The 17,169-nt window shown below is 45.8% G+C and overlaps 1 protein-coding gene across 1 annotated transcript in view; it reads left to right on the top strand.

Moving 5' to 3' along the window:
- Nucleotides 1-6,167: 6,167 nt before the first annotated feature.
- The window catches only part of NIBAN2 (niban apoptosis regulator 2), an 80,888-nt gene continuing 69,886 nt past the window's right edge, over nt 6,168-17,169 (top strand). Inside the window, exon 1 of the mRNA XM_070955612.1 lies at nt 6,168-6,352. Within this exon, the coding sequence (XP_070811713.1) occupies nt 6,298-6,352 (55 nt within the window). The 5' untranslated portion in view covers nt 6,168-6,297. The remainder of the gene's footprint in view (nt 6,353-17,169) is intronic.

Raw genomic sequence — 17,169 nt, 5'->3', positions numbered from 1 at the left:
ATCTATCTATCTATCTATCTATCTATCTATCTATCCTACCTACCTACCTACCTACCTACCTGCTTACCTACCTACCTACCTAATCTGTCTAATCTATCTATCTATCTATCTATCTATCTATCTATCTATCTATCTTCTCTGTCTCTCTTTACCTACCTACCTAAACCATCCATCCACCTATCATCTATCTACCTACCTATCCATCCATCCATCCATCCATCCATCATCTGAAAGGAAAAACATTGTTTTCTTCTCCTCCCAATCATTCATTGTTGGCAACAGGAAAAAAGAATGGCAAAGAACTGTTTGCTGATGGCGAGATAAGTTTTGCACGCCTCCCTCCCGCTTTCGCCCAGATCTTTGGCAAGAAAAGAATGTTAAAAAAGGAAAACCATTTTCAATTCAGAATAGAGCTGGAAGGGACCTTGGAGGCCTTCTAGTCCAACCCCCTGCTCTGGCAGGAAACCCTACACTACTTCAGACAAGTGCCTGTCCAATCTCTTCTTAAAAACCTCCAGTGATGGAGCACCCACAGCTTCTGAAAGTGCTGTTGTAACTTCAAACGGTCGCTAAATGAACTGTCGAGGTCTACCTGTATGGAAACCCCTGTCTTGGGGCACGTAAATACAGAAAGTCCTTGATTTACAACGTTCATTTAGCGACCAAAGTTACAACAGCACTGGAAAAAAAAAAGACTGTTTTTTACTTATTGCAGCATCCCTATGGCCACCTGGTCAAAATTCAGACACTTGGCCACTGACTCATACTTATGACGGTTGCAGTATCCTCTCCCCTTTTGCGGCCTTCCAACAAGCACAGTCAGTGGCGGGAAGCCAGATTCCGTGTTACTGACTGAACAAACGTCAAATGATTCACTTAACAGCTGTAGCCAGAAAGGTCGTAGAACGGGGCAAACTCGCTTCACAAGCGTCTTCACTTAGCAACATCAATGTCGGGCTCAATTCTGGTCGTAACTCTAGGACTACCTGGTAGTTTGCACACTAACATTTTCTGTCTCTTTCCCCGTCGCCGCCGATAGCAGCCGGTTGGGACCTCTGCAACGCTCACAACGCGCTCACACGCCTAGTGTGTTGCTTGCCGTAAGGAAGCAGCTACACCCATCGTGGCATAAATCTGGTTGCGTTCTCCACCCTTCTAATTCAGGGTTGCGAATATCTAATTTGCAAAGGGGAGCAGTTTATTGTCAATGAACGCGGTGTCCTGTCTCCTCCGCGGGTCTAAAAGTTGCGCTTGCTGGTTTTGTCGCAAGTTGTGGGAGCTTCATCCCTGGAAGCTTTCAAGGCAAACGAAATCATCTGAGCCAACCCGGAAGTGTTCTTTGGGGAGACGTGTTTCAACAGGAGGAGGAGGAGGGAGGGAGGGAATAATCTCAGCCAAAAGCTGGCAAAAATCTGCAGCCTGTTTCTCCAGCCTTCGCTTGCCAAGCCAAACAAGGATGAAGCGAATAAACAGGAGACCTTTGTGTACAAGACAGCTTGCATGGGCTACTACGCTTCTCGCCCAGGGAGTTGAGATGGGGGTAAATGTCTCGCCTGGGGAGTTGAGATGGGGGGGGGGGGTAAACAAAGCACTGGAGCAAAAACAAACTGCCTTTAGATTAGTACTCAAAAGAGATCGTGGTTTAGCGGCTCCATGTCTGGGAAGGATGGTCTCTCTCTCTCACTCTGTCTAGCTCTCTGTCTCTGTCTGTCTCTCTCTCTGTGTGTCTCTGTCTCAGTCTCTCTGTCTCTCTCACTGTCTCTGTCTCTCTGTCTCTGTTTCTATCTCTCTCTCTCTCACTCTCACTCTGTCTCTGTCTCTATCTGTCTCTGTCTATCTGTCTCTCTCTCTCTCTCACTCACTGTGTCTCTGTCTCTCTCTCTCTCTCACTCTGTCTCTGTCTTTCTTTCTGTGTGTCTATCTCTCTCTGTCTCTCTCTCTCACTCTGTCTCTGTCTCTGTCTATCTGTCTCTCTCTCTCTCTCACTGTGTCTCTGTCTCAGTCTTTCTCTCTCACTCTGTCTGTCTCTCTGTCTCTTTCTCTCTCTGTGTGTGTCTATCTCTCTCTCTGTCTCTGTCTCTGTCTCTCTCTCTCTCTCTCTCTCTCTGTTAAAACTATCTTCTCCCTATGTGCCAAATCAAACACTGGTGTTTCTCCTTGTTGGCAGTTGTGAACATCTGAGCAAAATGTGTGTAGCTTTTCCTTCTGATAAGCCATCTCTTCTCTTCTGTCCTCTTTCATCTCTCGTCAGTCCTTCTTCTCTTCTCTTTTATTTCTTTTCTTCCTTTTCTTTTGTCCTTTCTTCTTGTCTTTCCTTCCCTCTTCTTTCTTCTTTTTTAATCTTATCTCTTCTTGCTTCTCTAGTCCAGTCTCTTCTCTTCTCCTTTTCTCCTTGTGTCCTTTCTTTTCTCTTCTCTTTTCTCCCATCTATGTCCTTCTTTCCTTCTGCCCCATCTCTTCTTTTTCCCCTCTTCTCTTTCTTATTCTCTTCTTCCCCCACTCCCTTAGCCAAGAAGAGTGGGGAAAAAAGTACCCAGTCACTGAAAGAGACCAAAAATCTTGTTTTTTTCTCCCCATTCCTCCATCCCAGGGGTGAAACGCTACTGGTTCGCACCAGTTCAGGCGAACTGGTAGTAAAAAAAAAAGCTATTGGTTCGTCCAAACTGGTATTTCCAACAATCAGCTGTGCTGCGCGATTTATATTCGCTAGAAACCAGGAAATCCTGCTGTCTAGCAGATCTAAATCGTGCGGCACAGCTGCTCCTCCCCCTTGCTGTTCTACTTACCTTCCCAAACCTTTTTCCACGTGAAGCGCGTGTTTGCTGCGTAATGCGCACGCATGCCACAGTGTGCATTTGGTGTGCATTGTGCATGCATGCACAGCGGGCATTTGCGCACAGCACACATTTAGTGGGCAGTAAGCCAGTGGCAACCCGCAGAGGATTTAACCACTGCTCCATCCCGCTCCAAATCTTACCAGATTTAGCACATCCACTGTAAGGATTGCACAGGGTTAGATCCCTGGGAACGAACCAAGCTGGGGGCAGCGGGGGGGTGGCGGGGAGACCCATTGCTTTGGAAATCGGTCCACCGGAGAAACTTTTCTGACCTTTGCAAGCTGGCCTTTATTTAAAAGATGATTGGGCCAATGCAAACCCATTCTCTCCCCCCGCTCCATCTCAAAACAAACACCATCCTCTGTAAAATGCTGAATCAAACCTGTTCCAACAGGCGGGGCTAAACATACGAACATGTGAATGAATTTTTTAAATGTGATCTAATTCTGGGTTTTATTTAATTGACCAAACTAAGTAATAATTTTAATTAGCAATTTTATGATGTTTGTGTGTCTATATTTTTCTTGACTGTACACCGCCTTGAGTCCTACGGGAGAAAGGCGGTATAGAAATATAATAAATAAATAAATAAATAAACAAACCATGGACCTTAATCAGAATTGTTTTCTGTTATTGAAGGTGGGGGGGTGGGGGGGGTTCCTGAGCAGGGGAGGGAGGGAGGGAGTGCCAGAGGCAGCTATTTTCTTTTTTTTTATTTATTTGTAATTTTATTATAATACATATATGACATTCACATAACATACAACATATAAATATCATTTCATCATGGTCTTCCTTCTGTTATTTTGTCTTTTCCCCCCCCTGTGACTTCATTTCATTCCTCTCTTTCCCCCCCCCTTGTCCTTTTTCCCCCCAATCTTTTCCTTCCCCCCCTATAAATAGCAGCTGCTATTTTCTAAATGCCTCTTTGGGATGCGCAGCAGTGGTGAAATGTAAAATTTGTTACTACCAGTTCTGTGGGCATGGCTTGGTGTGTGTGTGTGTGTGGGGGGGGTAATGTGACTGGGTGGGCGTGGCCATTTTTATTTATTTATTTATTTTTAAAAGCATTTTTTCTACAACCTCTTCAGCCGAAGAGGTTGGAAAAAAATGCTTTTAAAAGCCTTGGACGATCAGGCAACTCAGCTGGGATCGTCAGAGGCTTTTAAAAGCATTTTTTTTTTCCTACAACCTCTTCGGCCGAAGAGGTTGTAGAAAAAATGCTTTTAAAAGCCTCTGACGATCCCGGCTGAGGCTCGCGATCATCAGACACTTTTTTTTTAAATTTTTAAAAACATTTTTTCGGCCGGAGAAGTTGTAGAAAAAATGCTTTTAAAAGTTAAAAAAAAAAAGCCTCTGATGATCGCGCGGCTCAGCTGGGAATGTGGAGAGGGGAGCCTGCAGGGATTTTTGCTACCGGTTCTCCGAACCATCCACCGCCATCGCTACCGGATCGGGCGATCCAGTCCGAACCGGGAGCATTTCACCCCTGATGCGCAGGCTTTTGTTTTATGGGTTTCTGAACAAACATCCCAAATAAAAATAAGTAAATAAAAGCAGAGAAGGAGCACCCAGCTGTTCCTTTTTCATGCCAAGGGAATTCTGAACTCTGCTGCTTTAACTCCTCGGGCTCACAAGTCAGCAGGTGCAGTGGTTAGATAGTTAGTAGCTCCCAGCTATCTAGGTTTCTTGCAAAGCGCTTCTTGGGAGAAAACAATAGCTGGGCTTGTTATTTACAGGCGGCAAGCACTATTTATAAATCCTTGAAGCAAGCAATTAACCCCAAACCTGCAAGAAGTCAAGGTCACTTCCTACTGTTAGGAACCAACATTGTTTGCAGTCTAATTTAATGTCCTGCCTTAACATGCAGATTGCAGGAACTCTTTTGCATAAAATCCAGATTGATTCGGTTCTCGCTGGTCATAGAGCGCCGAGGATTTCAGAATTCCGGTACAGTCCTTTGATTTTCTTGCTCACTCTTCAAGTTCAATATTTTTATTAGTTTCATCCAAGCATCAAGTACAAAACTATAAACAAAAATTAAAAAGGTAAAAACAAAGAGGAAAAAAAGGGAAGAGAGAAAAGTGCAGGGCAGAGGGGAAAAAGGAAAAAAAAAAACCCCAACTTCCTACTTCTTTGGGGATTGTAGAATTAGTTAATGCAGGTACGCCTCGACTTACGACCACAACTGAGCCCAGATTTTACGTTGTTAAGTGAGTTTGGCCCCATTTTACGACCTTACTTGCCACTGTTGTTAAGTGAATCGAAAACCACCCTGCTCAGAGAGCACCAAGGGACACCCCCCCATTTCAATCCCGCAAAATCGTCTCCTTTCTTGGTACCCAGAAAAGTGGCTGTGTGTGTGTGTGTGTGTGTGAACCAGTGGTGAAATCCTAATTTTTTTACTACTGGTTTTGTGGGTGTGGCTTGGTGGGCGTGGCAGGGGAAGAATACTGCCAAATCCCCATTCCAGGGGAAAGACACTGCAAAATCTCCATTCCCACCCCACTCCAGGGGAAGGACACTGCAAAATCTCTATTCCCTCTCCACTCCAGGAGAAGGATACTGCAAAAATCCCCATTCCCTCTCCACTCCAGAAGGATACTGCAAAATCCCCATTCCCTCCCCACTCCAGGGGGAAGGATACTGCCAAATCCCCATTCCCTCCCCACTCCAGGGGAAGGATACTGCAAAATCCCCATTCCCTCTCCACTCCAGGGGAAGGATACTGCCAAATCCCCATTCCCTCTCCACTCCAGGGGAAAGATACTGCAAAATCTCCATTCCCACCCCACTCCAGGGGAAAGATACTGCCAAATCCCCATTCCCTCCCCACTCCAGGGGGAAGGATACTGCCAAATCCCCATTCCCTCTCCACTCCAGGGGAAGGATACTGCCAAATCCCCATTCCCTCCCCACTCCAGGGGGAAGGATACTGCCAAAATCCCCATTCCCTCCCCACTCCAGGGGCCAGCCAGAGGTGGTATTTGCCGGGTTCTCGGAACTGCTCAAAATTTCCGCTACCGGTTCGGCAGAACCTGCTGGGATTTTGCACCCCTGGCGTTCAACCCCTCTCTCCCTCTCCCAACTTCCACTGAAAGCAGGGGAAGGGGGCAGGGAAACTACCGTCCTCCCCTCCCCGCGCAAAAAAAATAAAATAAAAAATAAAATAAAAACAGGGACGGAATCCCTGTAAAGAAAGGCGTGTCGGAGGAGGAGGAGGAGAGGAGGAGGAAGAAGCCAAGCGAGCGAGTGAGCAAGCAAGCCAGCTGCGGGCGCCAGCACGAACCCGCCTCGCTGGCTCTTTTCCCCTCCCTCTGGCTCAGTCCCGGCCGCCCCCATGGAGTGCATCGCCCGGCGGGGCCCTTCTCCTCTCCTCCTTTAGCCAAACAGCCTCGTCCTCCCTTCCACCTCCTCCTCCTCCTCTTTCTCCTTCTCCTCTTCCGTCCGCTGGGCCGCCATGGGCGACGTGATTTCGGCTCACCTGGACGAGAACAGGCGCCAGACCATCGCAGGTAAAATAAGGCCAGGTAGAGGCGGTGGGGAAGGGGTGGGTGGGCGCCCCGGGCACCCCCCCTTTCGGCTGCACCGAGGATATTTATTGAGTGGGGAGGGGGGGTGCTGCTTCCTTGGGGGAGAATAGGGGGGTGGGGGGCGGAGAGGGGTCCTTTCCGGGGGAGGGAAGAGGTTCAGCAGAATTGGGGAGGATTTTTAGGGGGTTTTGGCGTCGTTTTGCAAATTCGTCTCCAGCCTGACAAGCAAGCCCCCCTCCCCACTTCCTGGGGTGGGGGGTGGCCGGTTTTGCTTCCCTGCTTTTCTTTCTTTCTTTCTTTCTCTCTCTCTCTCTCTCTCTCTCTCTCTCCCTCCCTCCCTCCGTCTTTCTTTCTTTCTTTCTTTCTTTCTTTCTTTCTTTCTTTCTTTCTTTCTTTCTTTCCTCCCTCCCTCCCTCCCTCCCTCCCTCTTTCTTTCTTTCTTTCTTTCTTTCTTTCTTTCTTTCTTTCTCTCTCTCTCTCTCTCTCTCTCTCTCTCTCTCCCCCTCTCTCCCTCTTCTATCTTTCTTTCTTTCCTCCCTCCCTCCCTCTTTCTTTCTTTCTTTCTTTCTTTCTTTCTTTTCTTTCTTTCTTTCTTTCTTTCTTTCTTTCTTCTCCTTCTTCTAAAGTGGGGGGGGGGAGAGAGAGAAATGTCTCGGAGGTCTTTCCTAGCCCCTGCGTGGATTCCCCCCCCCCAAGGTTTTGCATACTAGGGGAACTTCAAACGTGTAATTTCTTTCTTTTCTTTCTTTCTTTTTTTTTTTTGGTGGTTGTTTTTGTTTCCAAAATTCTTTTTTTTCCCCCTCTCTCTTCCGTCCTCCTCCTCCCTCTTCTTCTTCTTCTTCTTCTTCTTCTTCTTCTTCTTCTTCTTCTTCTTCTTCTTCTCCTTCTCCTTCTCCTCCTCCTCCTTCTTTCTTTTTTTCTTTTTCCACGTTGCCACTCCTTTCTTTTTTCACCTCGCCCTCTTCTCTTCTAGGCCTGGGAGGGAAGGGCAAGGATCTGGGGTAGTTAGTTTTTTTTTGGGAGGGGGAGAAGAAGCCTGGAATAAGTTGGAAGGAGAAGGCAGAAACAAGATTCGGAGTAAACTGGGAGTAAGGGCGTATGGTTAGAGACGAAAAAGGTCTCTCTCTCTCTCTCTCTCTCTCTCTCTCTCTCTCTCTCTCTCTCATACACACACACACACACACACAATCTCTCTCACACAATCTCTCTCTCTCTCACACACACACACATAATACACACATTCCCTCCCTCCCTGCCTCTCTCTGACACACACAGACATACACACACAATCTCTCTCACACACACAATCTCTCTCTCTCACACACACATACACACAATCTCTCTCTCTCACACACATTCACACATTCTCTCCCCTCCCTCTCTCTCTCACACACACACTCACAGACACACACACAATCTCTTTCTCACACACACACATACACACAATCTCTCTCTCACACACACAATCTCTCACACTCTCTCTCACACACACACACAAATCTGTCTCTCAAACTCTCTCTCTCTCACACGCAATCTCTCTCCCTCCTTCCCTCCCTCTCTCACTCACACTCTCTCTCACACACACACATATACACAATCTCTCTCTCTCTCTCTCTCACACACACACACACAAACACACACAATCTCTCTCCCTCCCTCCCCCCCTCTCTCTTTGGCTCGAATTCGCTTCACTTCTTTTTCAGTTTCGCTTCAGGGAAGGGAGGTCTTCCACTTTGAAAATGGCCTCTGGAAATCCGGGAAGGGGGAAGTTGTGAGAAAATGACTTTACACCACGTAGATGCAAAAAGGTGGAAGGTTTTTCCTCTGGCAGGACTTTGTTGTTGTGATTTTTTTTTCCCCTCCTGGTCAACATTCGCAACTGTTGCCTCGCTTCTGTAAACAGAAGCGGCTGTTTGATGAAGGGAGAAAGTCAGGGACAAAAAAAAATAAAAATAAAAATGCCAGGGAATTTCTAGAAGCCTGGCATTTCTGACAAATCAGCCACCCACGGACACATGGGCATGAACATCTATCCGCCACAGGTAGTCCTCGACTTACGACCATAATGGAGCTCCAAAATGTATGTGGCTAAGTGAGAAATTGGTTTGAAGTGAGTTTGGGCCCCATTGTACCGTTTTTTCCTGCAAGAAAGCTCAGAGAGCCTTCAAAACCCCACAGTCCTTCCTCCTCTCCACACACCCCACTCCCTTTTAAGCACTGATAATGTTACCTAGTTGGGTAATGAAACGTTGGCAAGAAAACAATGGAGCTCAGAGAGCACCCAGGACCCCTCAAGACAAAAGAAAAGAAAGAAAGAAAGAAAGAAAGAAAGAAAGAGAAAGAAAGAAAGAAAGAAAGAAAGAAAGAAAGAAATATTGGAATAAGCAAACTTGAACATTGCTGAAGAGATTTTTCTGGCTTCCCATTTTTATTATCCCGTCATTCCACCCCCCCCCCCCCTTTTTTTTTTTTAGATTAGTTAGGCTGAGAGCTGGAAGAAGCTGGGGAGTGGCAAGATGTGGGGTGGGGAGGTGGGGAGGAGAAGTGAACCCGGATCTGTTGGCCTTAATCACTTCCCTCCGAATTTCACTTCTTTTTATTTTTAAGTTTTTTTAAAAAAAAGTTTATTTGTGGAGCTTGTAAGGGGAAGAAGGCTTTTTCTTGGAATGGAAAAGGAAATGTGCCGATCAATGACTTGATGCAGTTCTAAAAAGCAAAACTAGGGAATTGCTGCAGGTACGAACACAGAATAGAATAGAATAGAATGGAATGGAATGGAATGGAATGGAATAGAATAGAATAGAATAGAATAGAATAGAATAGAATAGAATAGAATAGAATAGAATAGAATAGAATAGAACATGTGGAATGGAATGGAATGGAATAGAATAGAATAGAATAGAATAGAATAGAATAGAATAGAATAGAATAGAATAGAATAGAATAGAACATGTGGAATGGAATGGAATAGAATAGAATAGAATAGAATAGAATAGAATAGAATAGAATAGAATAGAATAGAATATGTGGAATGGAATGGAATAGAATAGAATAGAATAGAATAGAATAGAATAGAATAGAATAGAATAGAATAGAATAGAATAGAATAGGATAGGTGGAATGGAATGGAATAGAATAGAATAGAATAGAATAGAATAGAATAGAATAGAATAGAATAGAATAGAATAGGATAGGTGGAATGGAATGGAATGGAATAGAAATTCTTTATTGGCCAAGTGTGATTGGACACACAAGGAATTTGTCTTTGCTGCATAAATACATGTATTTGTATTTATTATGGCTGTTCACCGCCCTGAGTCCTTCGGGAGTAGGGCGGTATACAAATATGAAAAATAAAATAATAAATAAAATAATAATAAGCTCTCAGTGTACATAAAAGAAAAGATACGTTCATCAAGAATCATCAGTTGAGCCCAAAATTCTCGTTGCTGAGCAAGACAGCTGTCAAAAGTGAGTCTTGCCCCATTTTACAATCATCCATGCCACCGTTATTAAGTGAATCACTGCCGTTTTTAAAATTAGTCAACACCGTTGCTAAATGAATCTGGCTTCCCCCCTTGCCTTGGTTTCCCAGAAGGTTGCAAAAGGGGGAAACCCCGTGACCCCAGCACATTGCAACCATCATAAATATGAGCCAGTCTGGATTTTTTTGATTACGTGACCACAGGGGAAATACTGCAACGGTCGTAAGTGTGAAACACGGTCCTAAGTTCCTTTTTTTTCAGCGCCGTCGTAACTTTGAGCAGTCACCAAATGAAACTGTTGTGAGTCCAGGGCTACCCGTACTGATTTTGTGTGCCTCTTCCAACTTTTTCTGGATGTGGAGATGAGCTGGGCCTTTCTGCGGCTGGTGTGTTTGTTTGTTTGTTTTAGCTAATGTTGAAATGGAAAAGTTTTTTGGTTCTCCCACCATATATATCCAAGGTGAAGAGAAGGAGAAAGCTTAATCGGTTGGGTTTCTGCCTGTTCGTAGCAGGGGCTCTCTGTCTGCAGGGATCCGAAGATGCGTTGAGTGGGTGAAGGCTTTTGAATGTTGGAAGGGTGCATTTAGGCTAAATGTCTATAAAAATTCTCAATTATCCAGGTTGTGCTTGTCCAAAAGATGCTTTTCCCAAAAAGCAACTGGACTTCCTTGGGTTTTCCTTCCTTCCTTCCTTCCTTCCTTCCTTCCTTCCTTCCTTCCTTCCTTCCTCTTTCTTCCTTCCTTCCTTCCTTCCTTCCTTCCTTCCTTCCTTCCTCTTTCTTCCTTCCTTCCTTCCTTCCTTCCTTCCTTTCTTTCTTTCTTTCTTTCTTTTTCTTTCTTTTTTCTTTGTTTCCTTCCTTCCTTCCTTCCTTCCTTCCTTCCTTCCTTCTTTCTTTCTCTTTTTTTTCTTTCTTGAAAATGTTTTGCTTCTCATCCAAGGAGCTTCTTCAGTTCTGCATTCTGCATTTACAGTAGTGGCCAAAATTGTGGAAACCTTTTGGGAAAAGTGTATCTTTCTAAAGCTAGCTAGTACCACCACTTTTTTTTTTTTTTTGGAGTAGCACCATAAAATTATATATCAGTGGAAAGATAATTTAATCAAGAATGGAATGCAATAACTTTTAGGAAGGGTTTGCTATTAGAATAGCAGTTACAGTATAAAGAAGAAAAGTGAAACACGTAGAAAAAACGAGATATACAAAAATTATCACCGTAGAAAAAGCGAGATAGACAAAAATGATCCCCATGTCAGTTAATCCTTAGTTGGGTAACCTTTAGCATGAATGACGGCCTTACAACGTCTTCCCATGGAGTGAACCAAGTCTTTGAGTTCTGCAGCTGTTCTAATGTGAAACCAAGATGGAATGATGGCTTCTATTAACTGGGTTTTATTGCTGGGTTGCTTCTGCCTAACATATTTCTTTAGTCGGCTCCATCGATTTCCAATTGGGTGAAGGTCTGGGCTATTCCAGCAGTGGAATAGGATTATCTTGAAACTCCAAAACAAAACAACAACAACAACAAAAAGTAGTGTTATTAGCCATCAAACCTCAAAAATACACTTTTCCCAAAAAGGTTTCCACAATTTTGGCCACTACTGTAGGCTGTTAACTGTAAAACCGGGGAGAGAAAGGAGGATTTTGGCCTGTCGATGGGACATATTCATTTAGTGACCATCTGAAGTTGCAACGTCCATGCAAAAAAATGACGTACGACTGTTTTTCCATTATTACCACCGTCGCAGCATTTCCCCAGGGTCATGTGATCAAAATTCACCCCGCTTGGCAGCCGACTCGTATTTATGACGGTTGCAGCATCCTGGGTGTGTGTGTATATGATCCCCCTTTTGCAACCTCCCGACAAGCCAAATCAATGGGGGAGTCAGATTTACTCCACCGCTGCAGTGATTCATGTAACAACGATGGCAAGAAAGGTCGTAAAACAGGGCGAATCCCCCCCTTTAACCCATGTCTCGATTAAACCACAGGGATTTTGGCTTCTGTTGTGCTTTTAAATTGAGGATTATTTTTTGTTTGTTTATATTTTTTTTCCTCCCACCCCTGGGGTGTTCTGCTTGGGAAAAATCTCTTTTGTGTAGAAGTTTTTCTTTTTTTAAAAAAGAAAAGTTTTTAAAAGTTTTTTAAAAAAAAAAGAAAAAGGGGGGAAAAAATCCTCAGGATTTGCAGGCATTGCCCCAAACACATGATTCCTTTTTTTTTTTTCCCTTCTTCTCCCACGCCCTGAACACACCTTGTTTCTCGGGCTGGCAAGAAGGAGGTTTGATCCTGGGTGGAGCTGAGCCTCGACTTTCAGCATTCCTCACTGGCCACCGACTCAATCAGAAAATTTTGGAAGTGCTTTTCTGAACTCTTTTTTTTTTTATTTGAAAAGTTTTACAAATACATTTTCTCCCCAGTTTCCCCCCCCCCCCAAACCCCCCAAACCCTCCCTGATCCTCCCCTTTTCCCCCCAGGACTTCCACAAAATAAAATCCTAATCAAAAATACATTTTATGAAACTTAAACCCCTCCACCCCCTATATACCATTTATACCTTCTTAAAACTCAGTTAATCTGTCCCTGCATAATACATTCATTCAGCTAAAAGCTATCTGATATTTCCTAGTTTGATATTTATTCTGCACATAGTCTATCCACTTTTTCCACTCCCATACATAAATCTCTTGAGTTCGGTCTTTTAAATATGCTGAAATCTTCGCCATCTCTGCAAAACTGGCCATCTTCAAAGTCCATTCTTCAATAGTGGGCAAAGCATCATTTTTCCAATATTGACCTATCAATAATCTCGCTGCTGTCACCATATACAGTATCAGCTTTGTTTCACCCAATGTAAAACCCTTAACTATACCCAATAAAAACAGTTGTGGAGAAAACTGAAGTTTTTTCTTCAAAACATTTTGCATAACCCACCAGATTTTTATCCAAAACGCCTTCACTTTCTTACAAGTCCACCACATATGATAATATGCTTTTCTGAACTCTTGAGGAAGTAAAAGCATCAGCAATAAGCACTTGCACCTCTACAGGTGGTCCTTGGCTTACGGGCCACAAATGGAGCCCAGAATTGATGTTGCTAAGTGAGGTTAAGTGGGTTTTGTCCCATTTTACGATTTTTCTTGCCGCATTTCTTAAGGGTATTGCTGCAGTGGTTCGATTAGGAACACAGTTGTTAATGAATCTGCTTCCCCGTTGACTTGGCTTGTTGGAGGGTTGCAAAAGGGGAAGGAAGGAAGGAGACTGAGAGAAGGAAGGAAGGAAGGAGACTAAGAGAAGGAAGGAGACTAAGAAGGAAGGAAGGAAACGGAAGGAAGGAAGGAGACTAAAAGAAGGAAGGAAGGAGAAGGAAGGAAGGAGATTGATAGAAGGAAGGAAGGAAAGAAAGGAAGGAAGGAAGAAAGGAAGGAAGGAGAGTAAGAGAAGGAAGGAGACAGAAGGAAGGAAGGAGACTAAGAGAAGGAAGGAAGGAGACAGAGAAGGAAGGAGACTAAGAAGGAAGGAAGGAGAAGGAAGGAAGGAGATTGATAGAAGAAAGGAAGGAAACTAAGAGAAGGAAGGAAGGAGACGGAAGGAAGGAAGGAAGGAAGGAAGGAGATTGATAGAAGGAAGGAAGAAAGGAAGGAGACTAAGGGAAGGAAGGAAGGAAGGAAGGAAGGAAGGAAGACAACCTTGAGCTGGACTCAAGGTTGACTTAAGTCAGGTCAGGATTGAACACCAGCACCTGAATTTTGCTCATGTGACTATGGGGATGCTGCACCCATCGCAAGTGTAAAAAAACAGTTACGTCATTTTTTTCAGTGTCATTGTAACTTTGAACTGTCGTAAGTCAAGGACTACTTATAAACTACCCCACAGTTCTTTACAGCCTCCTCTGGGTGATTTACAGTGTCAGCATATTGGCCCCCAACAATCCTCATTTTACTGACCAAGGAAGTCAGTCAATCAGTCAATCAACCTTGAGCGGGTCAGGATCGAACGCCAGCATCTGAATTTTGAATCTGTGGCCACGGAATGCCGCCACCGGTCGTAACTGCGAAAAACGGTCAGTTTTTTTTCGCAGTGCCGTTGTAACTTTGAACAGTCACTAAACTAATGGTTGTAGGCAGAGGTGGATTTTACATAATTTTACCACCGGTTCACTGCGCACCGAAAATGCGAGCATGCGTGCACGCTCGCTTCGTTTGTGCGTGGGCCTTTCACGCATGCGTGGCCTTCGGCACATGCGCTTTGCTTGCACGTGCAGTTTGCACGCATGTACACGGTTTAGAAAACATGGCTAAATAGGACGGTGTAGCACTGGCAGGTCATCACTACCAGTTTGCGCGAACCGGTTGAATCCCACTGGACTAGTGTCCAGATAAGGACTACCGGGACACCAAGATCACAGTAGGACCTTGTTTGGGCCTAACGTTTTGGATGAATTCCGCCTCACAGGCGGATTTCACACCGCCGCCAAATCGGGAGTGATTTTATCCAGCCGTGCCAAACTGGGTGTTTCCCTGTCTTAATCCGGCCTGCTGGCAAAAAAAAACCCCCGATCCTTCTGTTCTCTGGCTTTTGGGGATGGGGAAGAGTCTTTGAGAAGGGTGGGGTCCCCTCCTACCAGATGGGAGTCTTCTTCGGGAGCCGGCTTTTCCTGGCTTCGGCACAACAGTTGGATTTGCACGTTGTGATTGCACCCTGGGGAGAGAAATGGAAGTGAAAGGCCGGGCTAATTGCTCCTGTCAATTCCCGACTTGATGCCAACGAGGCCGAAGGGTCGAAGAAGGATTCGATTGTCAGAAATGCTGTGTCTGTATCTTCTCAGGGGGTCTCTGTCTCTCTCTCTCTCCCCCCTCTTCTGCCCTCTTCCCTGATAGCCAGTTAGCAGTCTGCCCCCAGGGACCGTTTCTCTGTCTTGCCTCTGTTTAAGCCCCGCTTCCTTTTTTTTTTTCCTTTTTCATTCTGCCCGTCACGTGGGGAAGGGTCCTTGGGAGACGTGGAACTCAAACTGGCATTGGGAAGACCACCCAGAAAAATTCTTCGGAGGGCGTCAGATTGTCAGCGTTGTCCCTTTGTAAGCTGCCTCTTACGCACAACTCTCTCTGCAACTTTGTTCTTGGCAAGGCGCTTTACGTCTCGTGTGCCACACAAGTGTCAAATTTGTGATCGTAAGTGCGAGAACCAGTTGCAGATTGTGAGTAGAACAAAGGATGTCTTGGTAGATACCGGTAGATTTTGAGCAGAGGTGTCAAACTCAATTTCATTGAGGGCCGCATCAGGGCTGTGGTGGACCTCAGGGCCTGGGTGGGCGTGGCCGACTGGGTGGGTGTGGCCATCTTGACGCCACTCAGTGGGCAGTGTGGACTGGATGGGCGTGGCCAGCTGGGTGGGTGTGGCCACCTTGATGCCACTCCCCAAACTACTGACCTAATGTTTCCTCTTCACATTGGGTAGACTAGGCCAAAGCGATGTAGGCCAGCCCCTTATGTTTTCCAGGATGGCCCCATGGGTTGGATCTGACCACATTGCGGTCCGGATCTGGCCCAAAGGCCTTGAGTTTGACACCCGTGTGTTGACGAACTGAGGGTGCTTGCGCTTGCATGCAAAGCTCCATTTGCACGAGTGCCGCTTTGCGCGCGAGCGATGGCATCCTCCGCTTGTGTTAGACGATCCAGAATACCAGAGTTGGAAGGAAACTTGGAGATCTTCTCACCCAGGGCTCCCCAACTCTGGGCTGCAGCCCACTACCAGATCACGGCCTTTTCCGAACCGGGCCAGGGGAGAAATGGCCGAGCGTTCCCCCTGCATTGAAATTTCACTAACATGAGTGGAGGACGCCGTCGCTCACACATGAAGCTTCACTCGCGCAAATGGAGCTTTGCACGCGAGTGCAAGCACCCTCAGTTCATACACGAAGCTCCGTTTATGTGGGTGCTGCTCGCACAAACGGAGCTGTGTGTACTTGCCATTTGCACATCTCCCCTGCGCCGGGCTGCCAAGCTGGAAAATATGGGGAACCCCTGTTCTCGTCCAAACCCTCCTCAGGAGCCATTTTGGACAAAACAATTGTCCAATCTCGTCTTAAAAACACCTCCAGTGGTGGAGCACCCACCACCTCTGGAGGCACGCTGTTCTACTGGTGTGATTGTTATCACTGTCAGGAAGTTTTCTAGGTCTGCTCAGAAGCATAGAAGTCGAGGTTCCCCCCTCGCCAGACGTCTCCTCTGCCAAGTTTGCTGTGAATGTTGCAATTGAAGATTTGCGAGGATGACTCAGGCAGTGGAAGAAATGAGTCGCTGGTTTTAGTGGGAAAAGATTGGTCATTCAAGTATCTCCTGGTGTTTTTCTGACTCATTGTGTGCAAGAGGGCATTCTCTCTTCCCCCCCCCTCCCCATTCGAAGACCGCCCTAGAGGACACATTTGCAAATTTTAATCCTATCTTTATTCCATCGTTATTCCATCTTTATTCTATCAGTCACTGTGTGGTGGCGCAGTGCATTAGTGGGTTTCAACTTGCTTTCGCTAACAGTTTGGAACTGTGAACGCGCTCATGCACGCACTCGCTTCCCTCGGGCACAGGGCTTTTGCGCATGCACAGAGCTTCTGTGATGACATCCAGGCGGGTGGGCGGAGCCTCCCACCGCCCCTGCTATCGATTCGTCCGAACTGGGGCGAACTGGTAGAAACCCACCACTGGCACATTGGTTAGAATGCAGTATTGCAGGCTAACTCTGCCGACTGCCAGCAGTTTGATTCTCACCGACTCAAGGTTGACTCAACCTTCCGTCCTTCCGAGGTCGATAAAAAAAAGGATCCAGATTGTTGCAGGGGGGGAGGGGAAATATGCTGACATTGTAAACCGCTTAGAGAGGGCTGTAAAAGCACAGTGAAGCGGTATATAAGTCTAAGGGCTATTGCTATTGCTGTAGCTGTTCGGATGTCGCATTAGGAGCCGTGGTGGCGCAGTGGTGAGAATGCAGTATTGCAGGCTAATTTCTGATGACTGTCAGCAGTTCGATCCTGACCAGCTTAAAGTTAACTCAGCCTTCTATCCTTCCGAAGTCGGTAAAATGAGGACCCAGATGGTTGGGGGGCAATAGGCAGACTCTCTAAACCGCTTAGAGAGAGTTGTAAAGCACTGTGAAACAATATATAAGTCTAAGTGCTATTGCTATTCCTTCCTTCCTTCCTTCCTTCCTTCCTTCCTTCCTTCCTTCCTTCCTTCCTTCCTTCCTTTCTCCCTCCCTCCCTCCCTCCCTCCCTCCCTGCCATGGTGGTGCAGTGGTTAGAATGCAGGATTGCCGGCTAATTTCTG

This window comes from Pituophis catenifer, unplaced genomic scaffold (genome assembly GCF_029215685.1).
Source record: "Pituophis catenifer annectens isolate HBS135680 unplaced genomic scaffold, rPitCat1.0.hap2 SCAF_17, whole genome shotgun sequence".
NCBI classification, from domain to species: domain Eukaryota; kingdom Metazoa; phylum Chordata; class Lepidosauria; order Squamata; family Colubridae; genus Pituophis; species Pituophis catenifer.
Note: the sequence above shows the minus strand (reverse complement) of the source record. Positions and strands in the feature narration are given on the sequence as shown.